General features: G+C 32.0%; 1 protein-coding gene across 2 annotated transcripts; it reads left to right on the top strand.

Moving 5' to 3' along the window:
- Positions 1–3,485: 3,485 nt before the first annotated feature.
- LOC114274187 (calcineurin B-like protein 7) lies at positions 3,486–8,811 on the top strand. 2 transcript variants are annotated; one of them, XM_082902652.1, is made up of 9 exons: positions 3,486–3,731; positions 5,379–5,533; positions 5,634–5,716; positions 5,913–5,972; positions 6,884–6,992; positions 7,168–7,220; positions 7,685–7,765; positions 7,851–7,963; positions 8,411–8,811. In XM_082902652.1, exons 2-9 carry the CDS (start codon positions 5,443–5,445, stop codon positions 8,472–8,474), a joined length of 654 nt encoding a protein of 217 aa, XP_082758778.1. In that variant the 5' UTR covers positions 3,486–3,731; positions 5,379–5,442; the 3' UTR covers positions 8,475–8,811. The 2 variants fall into 2 exon arrangements, with proteins under 2 accessions (XP_082758778.1, XP_082758779.1); XM_082902653.1 differs by lacking the exon at positions 7,685–7,765 and having other exon boundaries at positions 3,596–3,731.
- Positions 8,812–13,099: the final 4,288 nt, after the last annotated feature.

The raw sequence follows: 13,099 nt of genomic DNA, 5'->3' as shown, positions 1-13,099 counted from the left end.
TTAAAAACCCATTGTATGTAATATGCTTTTGGTTTGACAGTTCTTTCTGTTGCTAATAACTGTTTAAATTGAAGCTTTCTTGCTTATGTAAAGGTTAACAAATACAGTTATTAAAGAAAATTAAAAAAAAGTGCTATTTTTCATTGCTTCTACTATGTATTTGGTCCTACATGCTTCTCTTTTGGCATACATAATGCGAGTGTTTGGGAAGTGGTTTTTTTTAGAGGTTTTTGGATTTTTTTTATTATTTTAGTAGGCTATTTTAGTTTTTGTATTTGAGAAGATAGAATAGATTTTTATTTGAGTTGTTGTATTGAAAAATATGTTTGAAATATTATTTGAGGTTGAAATAACAAATTTGTCATTTACTTTTTCCAAAATTGGCCTATAGAGGCAAAAGTGTCATTTCGGCCTGTGGGACTACGCTGGCCCTACCCACTGCCAGCTGCATTGGTTTTTTGTTTTTTTTTTTTTTTTTTATAAATATAAATTATTAGTTTAGTAGGCTATTTGGCTTTTTTTGTACTTGAGGTTATTTTAGCCTCAACTTTGGATTCCCAAACACCCCCAACATTTAAGCAAGATTCATGTATTTAGTTGGAGGATTTAAGGAGAGATTTGAAAAGGGAAAGGAAAAATAAAAAGATGTGTGAAACTAAGTGAAATATATGTTTATTTTATTTACATTTCACCTACATTTTTTATTTCCCTTTCCAAATCCCTCAGCCAACACCAATGAGAAGGGGTATTGCTGTGTCTAAGGCACAACAGTCCCTTTGTGGGTGATTGTCTCGAGTGTTTTTCGATAATCTGAACCGTTCATATTATATGGTTTGTTCAGACTATTATGCTTATAGAAAATCAAGTTAATCGGATATTCATAACCCCATGATTAGGGCCTAATTATTTTTAAAAATTTATAAAAGTTATGTTAACCCTTAAATTTTATAAAAACAAATGTGCTTTGGGTATAGGGTTATAGATATTCAATCAATTTGATTTTTTGTATGGATAATCTACTTGACAAACCCTACAATACAAACGATTCAGATCATCGAAAAACATTCGAGACAACCTCCCACAAAGGGCGCAACAATTACTGTTGTTCCTTAGGCACAACCGTACCCCTATTATTCATGTAGAAAATCAAGTTAATTAGATATTCATAACCCATGATTAGGTCCTAATTATTTTTAAAAATTTATAAATGTTATGTTAGCCGTTAGTTTTTATAAAAACAAATGTACTTTGGGTATATTCAATTAATTTGATTTTTTGTATAGATAATCTACTCGACGAACCCTATAATATAAACTATTCAAATGATCGAAAAACAATCTAGACAATTTCCCACAAATGATACAACAGTAACTGCTACAATAGTATCCCTTCTCCACCAAAATGCAACAGATCACTGTTAAAAAATTGTGCTGTGTTTTTGTCTTTGATTTGTGGACCCCTTTTTTTTTTCTTCTGCAAATTCAAGATCAAACACATAGTTGACCTACCTAGATTTCTCATATCTCTAGTTCTATATCAATTTGGCAAAATAATATTCATTTGGAAAATTGGGTGCAGGATAATTTGTACTCCAATAGTGTTTGCTCCCTTTCCCTTTGCTCTATGTGTTTTAGTTGAAATTAATATGAAAAAATTTCTTCCCCGTCCTTTTTCCTCTTTTTATTTATAATTTTTACTTTTAATACCCATTGACTGGGTGTATATAACACTAAAATAAATTACCAAACTTGTCAATTCTAGATTTAAAAATTTAAAAATACAAATAAAAAGTCAACTTTGAAAGTATTCAGTTGGTTTGGTTTGAAGTTTCAGAATTCACTTTTTAAAAAATTAAAACTCTGTTTGGTAGAGTTTTGTAAATTTAATTTCATCCATTGGTTTGAGTGTGGTGTTCGGTGAGAGTTTTCAAAAATTGATTCCACACCCATTGTTGAAATATGTCTACCCGGTCATCCGCCCAAACTTCTGGCAGGCCGATTGACCGGAACAGTATTCGTTTTTTTTTTTTTTGACACCTGTTATTTTTATATTTTAAATAAAAAATATTTTCGATTTTTTTAAAAATTTTTATGAGCTTTGAATAGAATTTTGAGTTGTGTGTTTGGTTATGGGTTGTAAGTTTTTTAATCAAATATCATATGCCACATCAAAAATTTCAAACTCAATTCAAAACTCTTTTCAAAACTCATAATCAAACAAATTTTTCACAATCAAATCATAATTTCAAAACTCACAAACTCAAAATATAATTCTATTCTCAAATCATAATTCTAAAACTTTACCAAACGCTACCTGAAATTTTTTGTTTTTCATATTTTTTGGTTTTCATTTAATTTTTTTAATATTCTAAGCATTTTTTTAATTTTTTTTTAAATATACCTAATATAAATATACCTAAAAAGTATAATATTTGTGAAAAAAATCTTTAAAAAATTCACTAAATATCAAAAATATAAAAAAAATATGAAAATTTAGTATATTTTTTGTATTCTTATGTATTTATTGATTTTTTAAAACATTTTTTTAAATATTTTACTTTTTAGATACATCTAAGTAAGATGTATCTAAAAAAATAAAAAATTGCTTAAAATTTTTAAAATATTCATTAAAAATAAAAAATGCAAAAAAAAAAAATGCAATTTTTGAAAAATTTAAATCAAACATTTGAGATCAATTAAGAAAACTAAATTTATCGATATTTAATTTAGCGGTGGTATAAATGATTTGATTCATTTAAAATTAAATTCATAATTATAAATTATAGAATAAATCATAAAGTGCAATTCACTTATTTCAAAAACCGAATCATGAATTGAAGAAAGGGAGAATTACCTTCCAGTAGTGTGACAGAATTTCTTTTTTACACAAATCTTGCAGTTATCATAAAATTACATATAATCTGCATATTTTTATATTCTTTAATCTGTCCTACTGTGGTGAAATATATTACACTAAGAGAAACTGTACAAGTCAGCCTAATCAGCTCGAGCAACGATTTTCTCCTTTCCCTACTTAACTTCCTATTTAATGGGTTATTGGATTGACTTTTGGGTCTAATTTTGATAATTTAAACTGTTTACATTTAAAATTTGTCATGTGTATCATACTTACAAAAAATCAAATCGATCGAATATCAAAAATTACATAAACTAAAAGTTTTATTAAACAATAAAACTGTTTATTAAATTTTTTTAATAAATAATTTTTAGTTCTTTTCATATTCGATCAATTTGATTTACGGGTACGATATACATGACAAATTTTAAAATATAAACTATTCAAATCATCGAAATTTGGCCAAAAAAATAGATCCAATGACCCATCAAATAAAGAGTCAAGGAGAAAATTCAAAGAGGAATTCGTGCGCAATCAGATCATTTTTTTGAATTTTTTTTTTTTTTTTTCCCAGTCCTGACGCAAATCTCAATGTAATATTTAAACATTTAAAATTGCATTACTTCTACAGTACACGAACAGAACATTTATAAGCAATATTTTTGCTCAATAATTGTAGCGGATTCAGGAATATATTCGACTACAGAAAGCGACTATAAGGAAATGAACTGGCTTTGTCAATACCCAACATTTTCAAACCATGACTATTTCTGCTAGTCTCACAGCAAACAACAACAACAACAACAACAACAACAACAACAACAATCTCTCTCTGTTCACATCATCATCAAGACCCATCAACTCATTCATCTCTGGTTAGTATGATTATGGTGTTATGTTCATAGATAGCTTTAAAAACCCATTGTATGTAATATGCTTTTGGTTTGACAGTTCTTTCTGTTGCTAATAACTGTTTAAATTGAAGCTTTCTTGGTTATGTAAAGGTTAATAATACAGTTATTAGCATTGGTATTAGATTTAGCAGACACCTGAAAAGTTGAAAAAAGTGCCATTTTTCATTGCTTCTACCATGTATTTGGGTCCTAAATGCTCCTCTTTTGGCATACATAACATTTAAGCAAGATTCACTTAAGCTGCAACAGATCACCGTTAAAAAATTGTGCTGTGTTTGTGTCTTTGATTTGTGGACCCTTTTTTTTTCTTGTGCAAATTCAAGATCAAAATACATAGCTGACCCACCTAGATTTCTCATATCTCTAGTTCTATATCAATTTGGCAGAATAATATTCATTTGGAAAATTGGGTGCAGGATAATTTGTACTCCTATAGTTTTTTTTGCCCCCTTTCCCTTTGCTATATGTGTTTTACTTGAAATTAATATGAAAAAGTTTGTTCGCCCTCCGTTTTCCTTTTTTTATTTATAATTTTTACTTTGATTACATTTACATATTTCATAGGGGTGATTTTGAATTTCTGTTTTGTTAGAGAATTTTACAGTCATTGTATCTCAACTTTCTTGCCCCTTGAATGTAATTTGATGCTTGAAACATCGTGTATCCATTTAGAATGCTAGTGTTGCCGAGCATTCGAGGAATGCATCAGATAGAAAGACAGATAGTTTTTGTATTTTTCTCTTGAAAGTGCTACTAATGTTTTGAATGGTACTTGTGTGCCTATGAGCTTCCTAAACCTCCAAAAGGTGCGATGGTGCTCCTTTTGAAATCTCTCACTTTTCTTTGTATTGTTTCTCCTGTTGAGAGGCTCTAGATCAGTGCACAATGCATGCTAGAAAACATTACATTTAGAGTCTGTTTGGAAAACTAGGAGAGAGGAAAAGAAAGAAGAGTAGTATCCTTCCTTTTTGTTTTGATAGTTTATGAGACAAAAGAAAAGGAAGGAGTGGGGCAAAAGAAAAAAAAAAAAAAAAAGATAATAAATTTGTGTTTTGTGAATGAGAGGGGCAAAACAGGCACTTACTAATCCTCATTTCTTTCCTCCCCAATCTCTCCAAATTCAAAAAGTGGCTCTTAAGTGATTTTGGTTTCTCTTCATTTTCCTCCTGGTAACCTATCCAGACAAGTGATTGGGCAGCAATATGAGAGAGTTGCTTTTATTTTCCTTTATGTCCAAAAAAAAAAAAAAACTCATGTTGAACCACAATTCAGCTGAATTTTAAAAAGTTTGTTACACTATAGAACAGGTTGCTTGAATAGAATTAATTGTTATCTCTTTACAAAATGGGTGATTGCTTTATGATTGACAAACCTTCATATTTTCATGATTCGCTTCGTTATGTATTCCCATAGTTAGCTACTTTAGTATTCTTTTGATTGCTGTAGTCAACTGTGGAAAATATTATTAATTTCATGAAATATATGAATTTGTTCGTTCTTGCTGGCAATTGCAATTCCAACTGAATATTTAATTATTAGGATAACAGTTCACAAATTTGAGGCCCGTTTTCAAAGATTGTAATGCATTTTCTTCACCTCTTATTACAGGAGCATGCACTTGAATAGCACTGTTGGCTTATACTTCCCAGATTCACAAATCTTCAATTGAATTATGCGTTCTTTCTTGGGCTGCTTTCGGTTGAAGAAAGCTGTACATAAACCGGGGTCTGGAGATCATGCCATTCTTGCTTCTGAAACAACTTGTGAGTATAGAAGCTCAAGTTTGCTAAACCTCTTCTTAGTAGATAACTTAAATTGACCCAAAAGACATCTAAAACTAAGGCACTTTCGTTTATTTGGCAGTTACTGTAAATGAAGTAGAGGCTTTGCATGATCTATACAACAAACTAAGCAGTTCTATAATTGACGATGGTCTTATTCACAAGGTATCTTTAGTGCAGTTCTTGATATGAAGTTTGTGATTTATGCTTTTATATCACCTAGTTCAAGTTCCAGATTCTGGATATTGTGATTTGTTTTTCTACTAAGTTAGTTAGGATTTTTGGCTCTTTAATTGGTCACTGATAAGTTCTATGCACCAAGTGCTTAATTATTTCTATCTTTTTGAAATTTCGTGAACAGGAAGAGTTCCAACTTGCACTCTTCGACAACGGCAGCAAGCAAAGTCTCTTGGCAGACAGAGTCCGTATATACATCCTGGCTTCTTTAATCATTTTAATATATATATTTTTTTCTAAGTATCTTATCTTATGGTATTTCTCATTAAGAGGAGGGCTGACCCTAGGCATAGGCAGGCAAGGCCTCCATCTAGGACCCCCCAACTTTTTGTTGAAATTTAGGGCCGAGAAATGTTTTTGTTTGCTTATTAAACCTCAAATAAAAAAGGGCCCAATCCAAAGCAATGGTCCCGAATGAATATTGTTGGCTATACCAGTCACAGTTTCTTTTGGGGACAATAGTTCTTCAAAGTTAAAGTTGGTAAAATCTTATATTCAGTTAACCATGTCACAAGAAACATTAAATAGATTAGCAATGTTATTCATTGAAAATGATATGATAGATTATACAATTTTGTGACTAAAAGTGCAAGGAGAGTTAAGTGATACTGTGCTACAATTTGTTCAATTTTTATTTGATATTTTAGTTTGGTTTTGGTCTTTTTCTTTATTATAAACTGGATTTTGCTATCTATATAAGTAAATTTTAATATGTAATTTTATTAGTTATATATGGAAGCAAACTTTTTTCCCCCCTCCTTTTTTGTGAATATATAAAGGAGAATCTATGCAAAATCATTAGCTTAACGTAATTGTCAACCCTTAGGAGATAAGCAGCAGCAACAAATAAATATGCTTCATGATGTTTTTATGCTTTAAAGCATTTTGCAAGGTGTCTTTATGTCTTAAAGTTGTCTTCAACTTGGTAGTTTAAGGGAATAAAGGGAATAAAGCGTTATATACCATTTAGCTCATCTGGCCACATACGAATGATAAAACAAAACTCTTGAAGGTCACCATTATGTTATGGATCCTTACCATACGAGTATTCAGCAAGCTAAAGTCATTCACAATTTTTGTTTCAATTTGTTGCAGTTATTCGATTTGTTTGACCTTAAGCAGAATGGGGTTATTGAATTTGGAGAATTTGTTAGATCATTAAGCATCTTCCACCCAAATGCTCCTGAAGCAGAAAAAGTTGCATGTAAGACAGCCATGACAGAGTCTCTTATTTCAGCTTTTTTCTTCTTCTTTTTGTCTAATTTTATTTCATATAATGATGATATGTCTTCTTGTTCCCATATGTACTACTGTGTCATCTCTAGAAGATTTTCCCCCCAAATGCACCACCACTAACTTTGGGAGGAATTTTATTGCAGTTGTATTCAGATTGTATGATCTAAGGTGCACTGGCTACATAGAGCGTGATGAGGTGAATGTCTTGAAAACATTTATCGCAATTTATCTCTTATAATTCTCAGAAACTGCTTTCTTTGGCTAGCTAAATTATCTTTTCCTATTTCCGGTAAAAATTACCTTTTTTATGTGCTATTTCCCCTTTCTCAATACATAATTTTTCAATGATATACAACACTCAAGCTGTGTCCACCCATGCTGGACATTTAAATTTACTAGGTTGTTAACATCTTGCACAACCCTCTCTAGGTTTCCCTTTTACAGGAAGTCAGTAACATGATATGTTTTGGAATATGCATTTTGTTTATTCCTATATACTGGTTATTGGAAAAAATATTAGAGTAATAAGCGGACGAAGCCTTTGCTTGAAACTATATAATGCATGTATTGGTCTAATCTATACTAGCTCACAATGTTATAATCACCCATATATTTTAATTGCAAAAATAAATGTAATTTTTTTTTTTTATAACCTTGAAGTTGAAGGAGTTGGTATTGGCTCTTCTGAACGAATTGGATTTGACACTTTCTAATGATGCGGTTGAAGCAATTGTTGATAAGGTGAATGAATAATCACACTCTCTCTGAGTTGTTGATTTAACCTTCTAGCTAGCTATATTAAAACTCTGTGATCATCTTCTTGCAGACAATCATGGAAGCAGATTTGAAAGGAGATGGGAGGATTGATCCAGAAGAGTGGAAGGAATTGGTAGCAAGGCATCCATCTATACTAAAAAACATGACTGTTCCATATTTGACGTGAGTTATATATAATTCTATAAAAATCATGATTAAACATTTTTTCAACAGCCCAAAAAAAGTCCTATCATAGTCCTTTGGAAGAAATAATAATATATATATATATACACACATAGGACTGTCAATTTTTCCTACATGTACTCTTCATGTGAGTAACACTATGTTAAAAAAATTATGAATTTTAACATCCAATTTGAACAGAATGATGAACTTAAAGTCTAGGATTATTGACATATGTTTAAATTGAAATAATAAGAACTAAAGTGAAACTTGGGTAGCAAACTATTAGGGTAAAAAAGTGTAGTTGACCAAAAAAGTATATTGAACTGGTAACTGCACTCTTTTAATTTCTACTGTGCTCGGTTTACTTCTCATTTAACTGCGACAAATTGTTTAGCGTGTGGTAGTTATTGTGAGATTTTTGACTGTGTGGTTACCATATTTCAGGGAAATAACACTGGCATTTCCAAGCTTTGTGCTGAACACTGGAGTCCAAGACTCAGAACTATAGCTTCCTGGAAATGAAACTACTTTTGCATACATAGATACAAGTCACTAACTCTGGTTTTGAGAAGCACTGAACACATCAAGGAATTTCCATATGGAGATTTCTGTATAATGTTTTCACTTGAAGAAAGTGGCACAATAAAAGACTGTCAAGAGCCAAAGGTTCACTTACATATGGTTTTTTGATATAGTTTTCTGTGTCTGTTTCATTGTTGCCGATGTATGAACAAAGACTAATTCTATGTTACACACATTTAATTTTAAGTCTTGTGGTCTAAGATTATGAATTATGACAGCTTTGCTGGAATTGTCCATAAATTCAGTGGTTTTTTTGTTTTGTTTTTTGGTTTTCCCAGTTTGGTTGATTAATTTGTTAGAATTATTTGGGGTAAAATATTAATAATATCAAAACAAATAATTTATATGATGTGAGATGATAATTGAGGAAATGATGTGCCGCTGCTGTGATCTTTACCATTTTTGAGTGAGAAAAGAAAAGGGTAAAATTTTATCTTGTGTTATTTTTGTATATAATATATATATATAGTGAATATGATCTAACGATTGAAATTATTTTAACTGCTAATAATTTATATGTATATTTAATATTTTTATATATTTATACATACAATTCGGTATTCGGGTTGGTTGAATTGTTTGGAATTTTTGTCCAAACCCATACTTAATTCAAAAATATGTTGCACAAGCTTTAAAAAAATTTGGGTTTGGCTCGGGTTACTCAGATTAAATCCGGCAAAGTTGCACCCCTATTGGTTAGGAATAATAAATATTTTTGTTAATGGTGGTGAAATAAAAATTGATTTTATGCTAAACATATCATTTAGAAGTGTAAAAATAAGATTTCTTATGTTGTCATTCAGTTGATGATAATATTATTCTTGTTTGCTTCTCAAGAATCCTCTATTTCAAATTGATAAATCTAAAAATTTTCGAGATATTGATTCATGATTATATTTTAATTTAAAATAATAAATAACAATTCCAATCAAACAATCAAGACAAATCGGCACAATAATTTAACGTGGAAAAAATCACAATTGGAGCACCTCCAATTGTGATAAAAACCACAGGTCAAAACTACAAAACAATCTACTAAGAAGACAAAAAAGAATTATACAAGAGTACTCTCAATTACTTAGCGAATCCATGCTTGAATTGAACCAAACCCGATGTGCCTCTTCTATCACCGTCTTCACCTTGGAATTGTCTTGTCCAACATTGAATCCACAACGTTGATGTCAAATCCACGATGATGAGCCACTCTGAAATTCACCCAAACTTCAGGCCCAAACTCCTCGAAATCTACCGAAGGACACCTCTCTTTTTTGTGAATGAAATAATAAGAACAACTCTTAATGTTAGATAATCTCTAGTTTGTTGATCAATTGATCACTTTCTATAAAAGAAACTCATATAAAACAGCTTCCAATAGAAAACATTTTGTCTTTTCTTTCTCTCTAAGATTTTGGATGGTTTCAACCCTAAAAATAGTGAATGATGCACGTTATAGAAAACAGAGCCGCGAAGACCGCTCGAGTGGTGTAACTAAAGGTGGTGCGAAACATATAGGTCAATTGCTCGAGCTCAACTCTCACCGCTCGAGCGGTAAAACTTTCTTCCTAGAAGTTCAAGCGCTCTGCAAAGGTACTGGATGATCATTTTCTCCGCTCGAGTGCACAAATGACTGCTTGAACGGTTAAACAACTTTGATTACATTTTTGTTTTTTGCTTCAAGGGCGCTGCCCCTCGACCTCACCATGGCGCTGCACCGAACCCACCATGGGGCGTTGCCCCTTGGACCCCCCGCAAGTTGACCAAGCACCTCGATCTCTATGCATAGTCAACGAAGTGGCTAACATGAAGGCCTCAAGATTAGAAACTCTTTTACATAGGCACAATTCAAGTTAGATTCGCATACTACAAGTCTGTCTTGAATAACGAATTTTTTTGTCTCCAAAGAATTAATTTCGTCACTATAGATATTTGTGAGGAAATATTTTCCTCACCGGTTTCATCATTGAATATTTGTCAGTAAAAACCACGGTGACAAAAAATAATTTTGTCACCAATAAAATTACTTCAATGATGAAATTTTTTATCACCAATAAAACAACAATTTGTCGCTAAAAATCCTCATTTTCGTCACTAAATAGTTATTTAATACGATATTTATAACTTTAGTTGACGAATAAATTTGTCACATATGTTGATCATTGATAAGGAAATAATTTTGTCACAGCAAGATGCAAAGTTGACGAAAATTTTCATCTCCATCATCTCCAAAAGTTATATGGGTGACGAAATATATTTCGTAACATAAATTTATATACATGACGAAATTTTTGGTCACCAAACAACAAAATCAATGAAAACTTTCATATATAAGCTGCAATAAATTTTGTCACAAAAAATATTTATTAGTGACGAATAATCACTTTGTCATAATAACAAGTACAGATGACGAAAAAATTCGTCACTAAACTACTTGTTTCATATTTTATATTTCAATTTAAATTATTAGTTTACAAATAGGGATTTTTATTGATAAATCCATTTTAGAGTTGTTATAATCCATTAGGTCCACAAAAGAATATTATAACCTGATTAGTCTCATATACTTTTCTTTTTATTCCATAAGGTCTATTTTACTAATTTTATATTTTTACCTAGACTATTATGCCCTTATATATATATATACACACTGTGTAACACGTTTCCTATTTTTTCGTTGATTTAGTTTTGGAGTTTTGGTGTTTTTGTGTGCTTTGGTTCGTTACGTAATTGTTGGAGATGTTAGGTCCCTTGATTGTCAAATCCGGATACAAAACCTTGTGTTGTTAAAGTTGTTTATTTTCTTTGTTTTTGTTCTTCCCGCTCGAGCGGGGACATTGTCGCTCGAGCGGAGTTTGTGGTCTCTCAGTATTTTGACAGGTCTGTAAAAGTACTGGAGTGCGTAATTTTGCGCTCGAGCAGGTTATACAGCGCTCGAGCGGATCTGTGTTACCACACGCGTATTTTGTTGAAGCCGCTCGAGCGGGATGTTGGGCGCTCGAGCGGAGATCGCGGATTCAGGATTCCTATTTATATCTTTTAGGTTGTTTTTAGGACTACTTTTCCTAGATCTTATTCAAAAGTCCTAGGGTTTTGTTTGGGGTGTTCTTCTGAAGTTTTGATGAGTTTTCCTTGATGTTTTGAGAAGAGTTCTTCACTCATGATCTAAAATACATACATCAAGGAGTTGGTTATTTTAAATTCAAGAGAGAGTTCTCTTCGGTGGATTCCGAAGATTCAAGCGTATAGGTTCAAAAGGCGTTTGATTCTATACGTAGTCGTTAATTCGACAAGTGAGGTTGTGGAATCAACTTCAGGATTGATCAGTTCCGAGAAGAAGTTGTGGAGAAAGAGTTACAGAAGATTCAAAGACAAATTGACTGAGTTGGGTAATTTGTATGTTATCTTTGTAATCTTTTTTACTTCAGTAGTGGATTGATTAGTGGCGTTTCGCCCGTGGTTTTTTAATCACAGTTGGAGGTGTCCAATTGTGGTTTTTTCCACGTTAAAATCGTTTGTGTCGATTTATTATTTATTCTGAAAAACAAACAATCTAAATCACTTTCGTAAGTGCTTGTTGATTTAGATTGTGTGTTTTGATTTTTTGGGATTTGGAATATTTGAATCTTGAGCTAATCACGAATCACTTAGGATTTTCAATTGGTATCAGAGCAGGTCACTCTTTTTTTAAAAAATATAGGAGTGTGATTTTGTGTGACTAGTGATATGGATTCTATTCGTGAAGGTAACTCGACCCATAGACCTCCTTTACTCGATGGTACAAACTATTCTTATTGGAAAGCTTGTATGAGAGCATTTTTAAAATCCATCGATGACAAAGTTTGGCACAGCGTAATCTATGGATGGAGTGAACCTACTATCACCATTGATGGTGTTGATATTCCTAAACCCCTTGATAAATGGGACACTACTGATTACCAAAACTCGAGTTGGAACAGTAAGGCTCTCAATTCCCTGTTTTGCTCCGTCACACCTGAAGAATTTCGTCGTATCTGCACGTGTGAGGTAGCAAAAGAGGCTTGGGACATTCTTGAAACAATTCACGAAGGTACTACTTCTGTCAAAAAGTCAAAACTTCAACGTCTCACCTCATCCTTTGAAACCCTTTTTATGCATGATGAGGAGACGTTTGATGATTTCTATGCAAAACTTAGTGATATCGTGAATTCCTGTTTCACACTCGGGGAAAAAATCCCGGAAGCTAAAATTGTTGGAAAAATTTTGAGGTCATTACTCGAGAGGTTCCAACCAAAAGTGACAGCCATTGAGGAGGCTCAGGATGTTGATACCCTCAAGCTTGATCAATTGGTTGGAAACTTGCAGACTTATGAAGCCCACCAAATTTCAAAGAAAAAACAAAAAGAAAGTATGGCTTTCACTAGTGCTCATGAGTCTGCAAAAACTCCGGAGGTTGAATTTGATTTAGAGTCTGAGATGACGGCTATGTTTACTAAACAATTTAAAAAAATTTTGAAGAAAAAGAAGCCTAATTTCAGAGACCCTATTTCTAAAGACAAGAGTAATGAAAAACCCAAA

Source organism: Camellia sinensis, chromosome 13 (assembly GCF_055761805.1).
Source record: "Camellia sinensis isolate YWXY chromosome 13, ASM5576180v1, whole genome shotgun sequence".
NCBI lineage: Eukaryota > Viridiplantae > Streptophyta > Magnoliopsida > Ericales > Theaceae > Camellia > Camellia sinensis.
This window is presented reverse-complemented; position numbering and strand designations above follow the sequence as displayed.

Bases quoted from the DNA above. Each gene is read 5' to 3' on its own strand.
- LOC114274187 (XM_082902652.1), top strand. From the start codon at position 5,443: ATGCGTTCTTTCTTGGGCTGCTTTCGGTTGAAGAAAGCTGTACATAAA. The intron at 5,717-5,912 runs GTATCTTTAGTG...TTTCGTGAACAG, and splicing joins ACGATGGTCTTATTCACAAG to GAAGAGTTCCAACTTGCACT. The intron at 5,973-6,883 runs GTCCGTATATAC...AATTTGTTGCAG, and splicing joins AAAGTCTCTTGGCAGACAGA to TTATTCGATTTGTTTGACCT.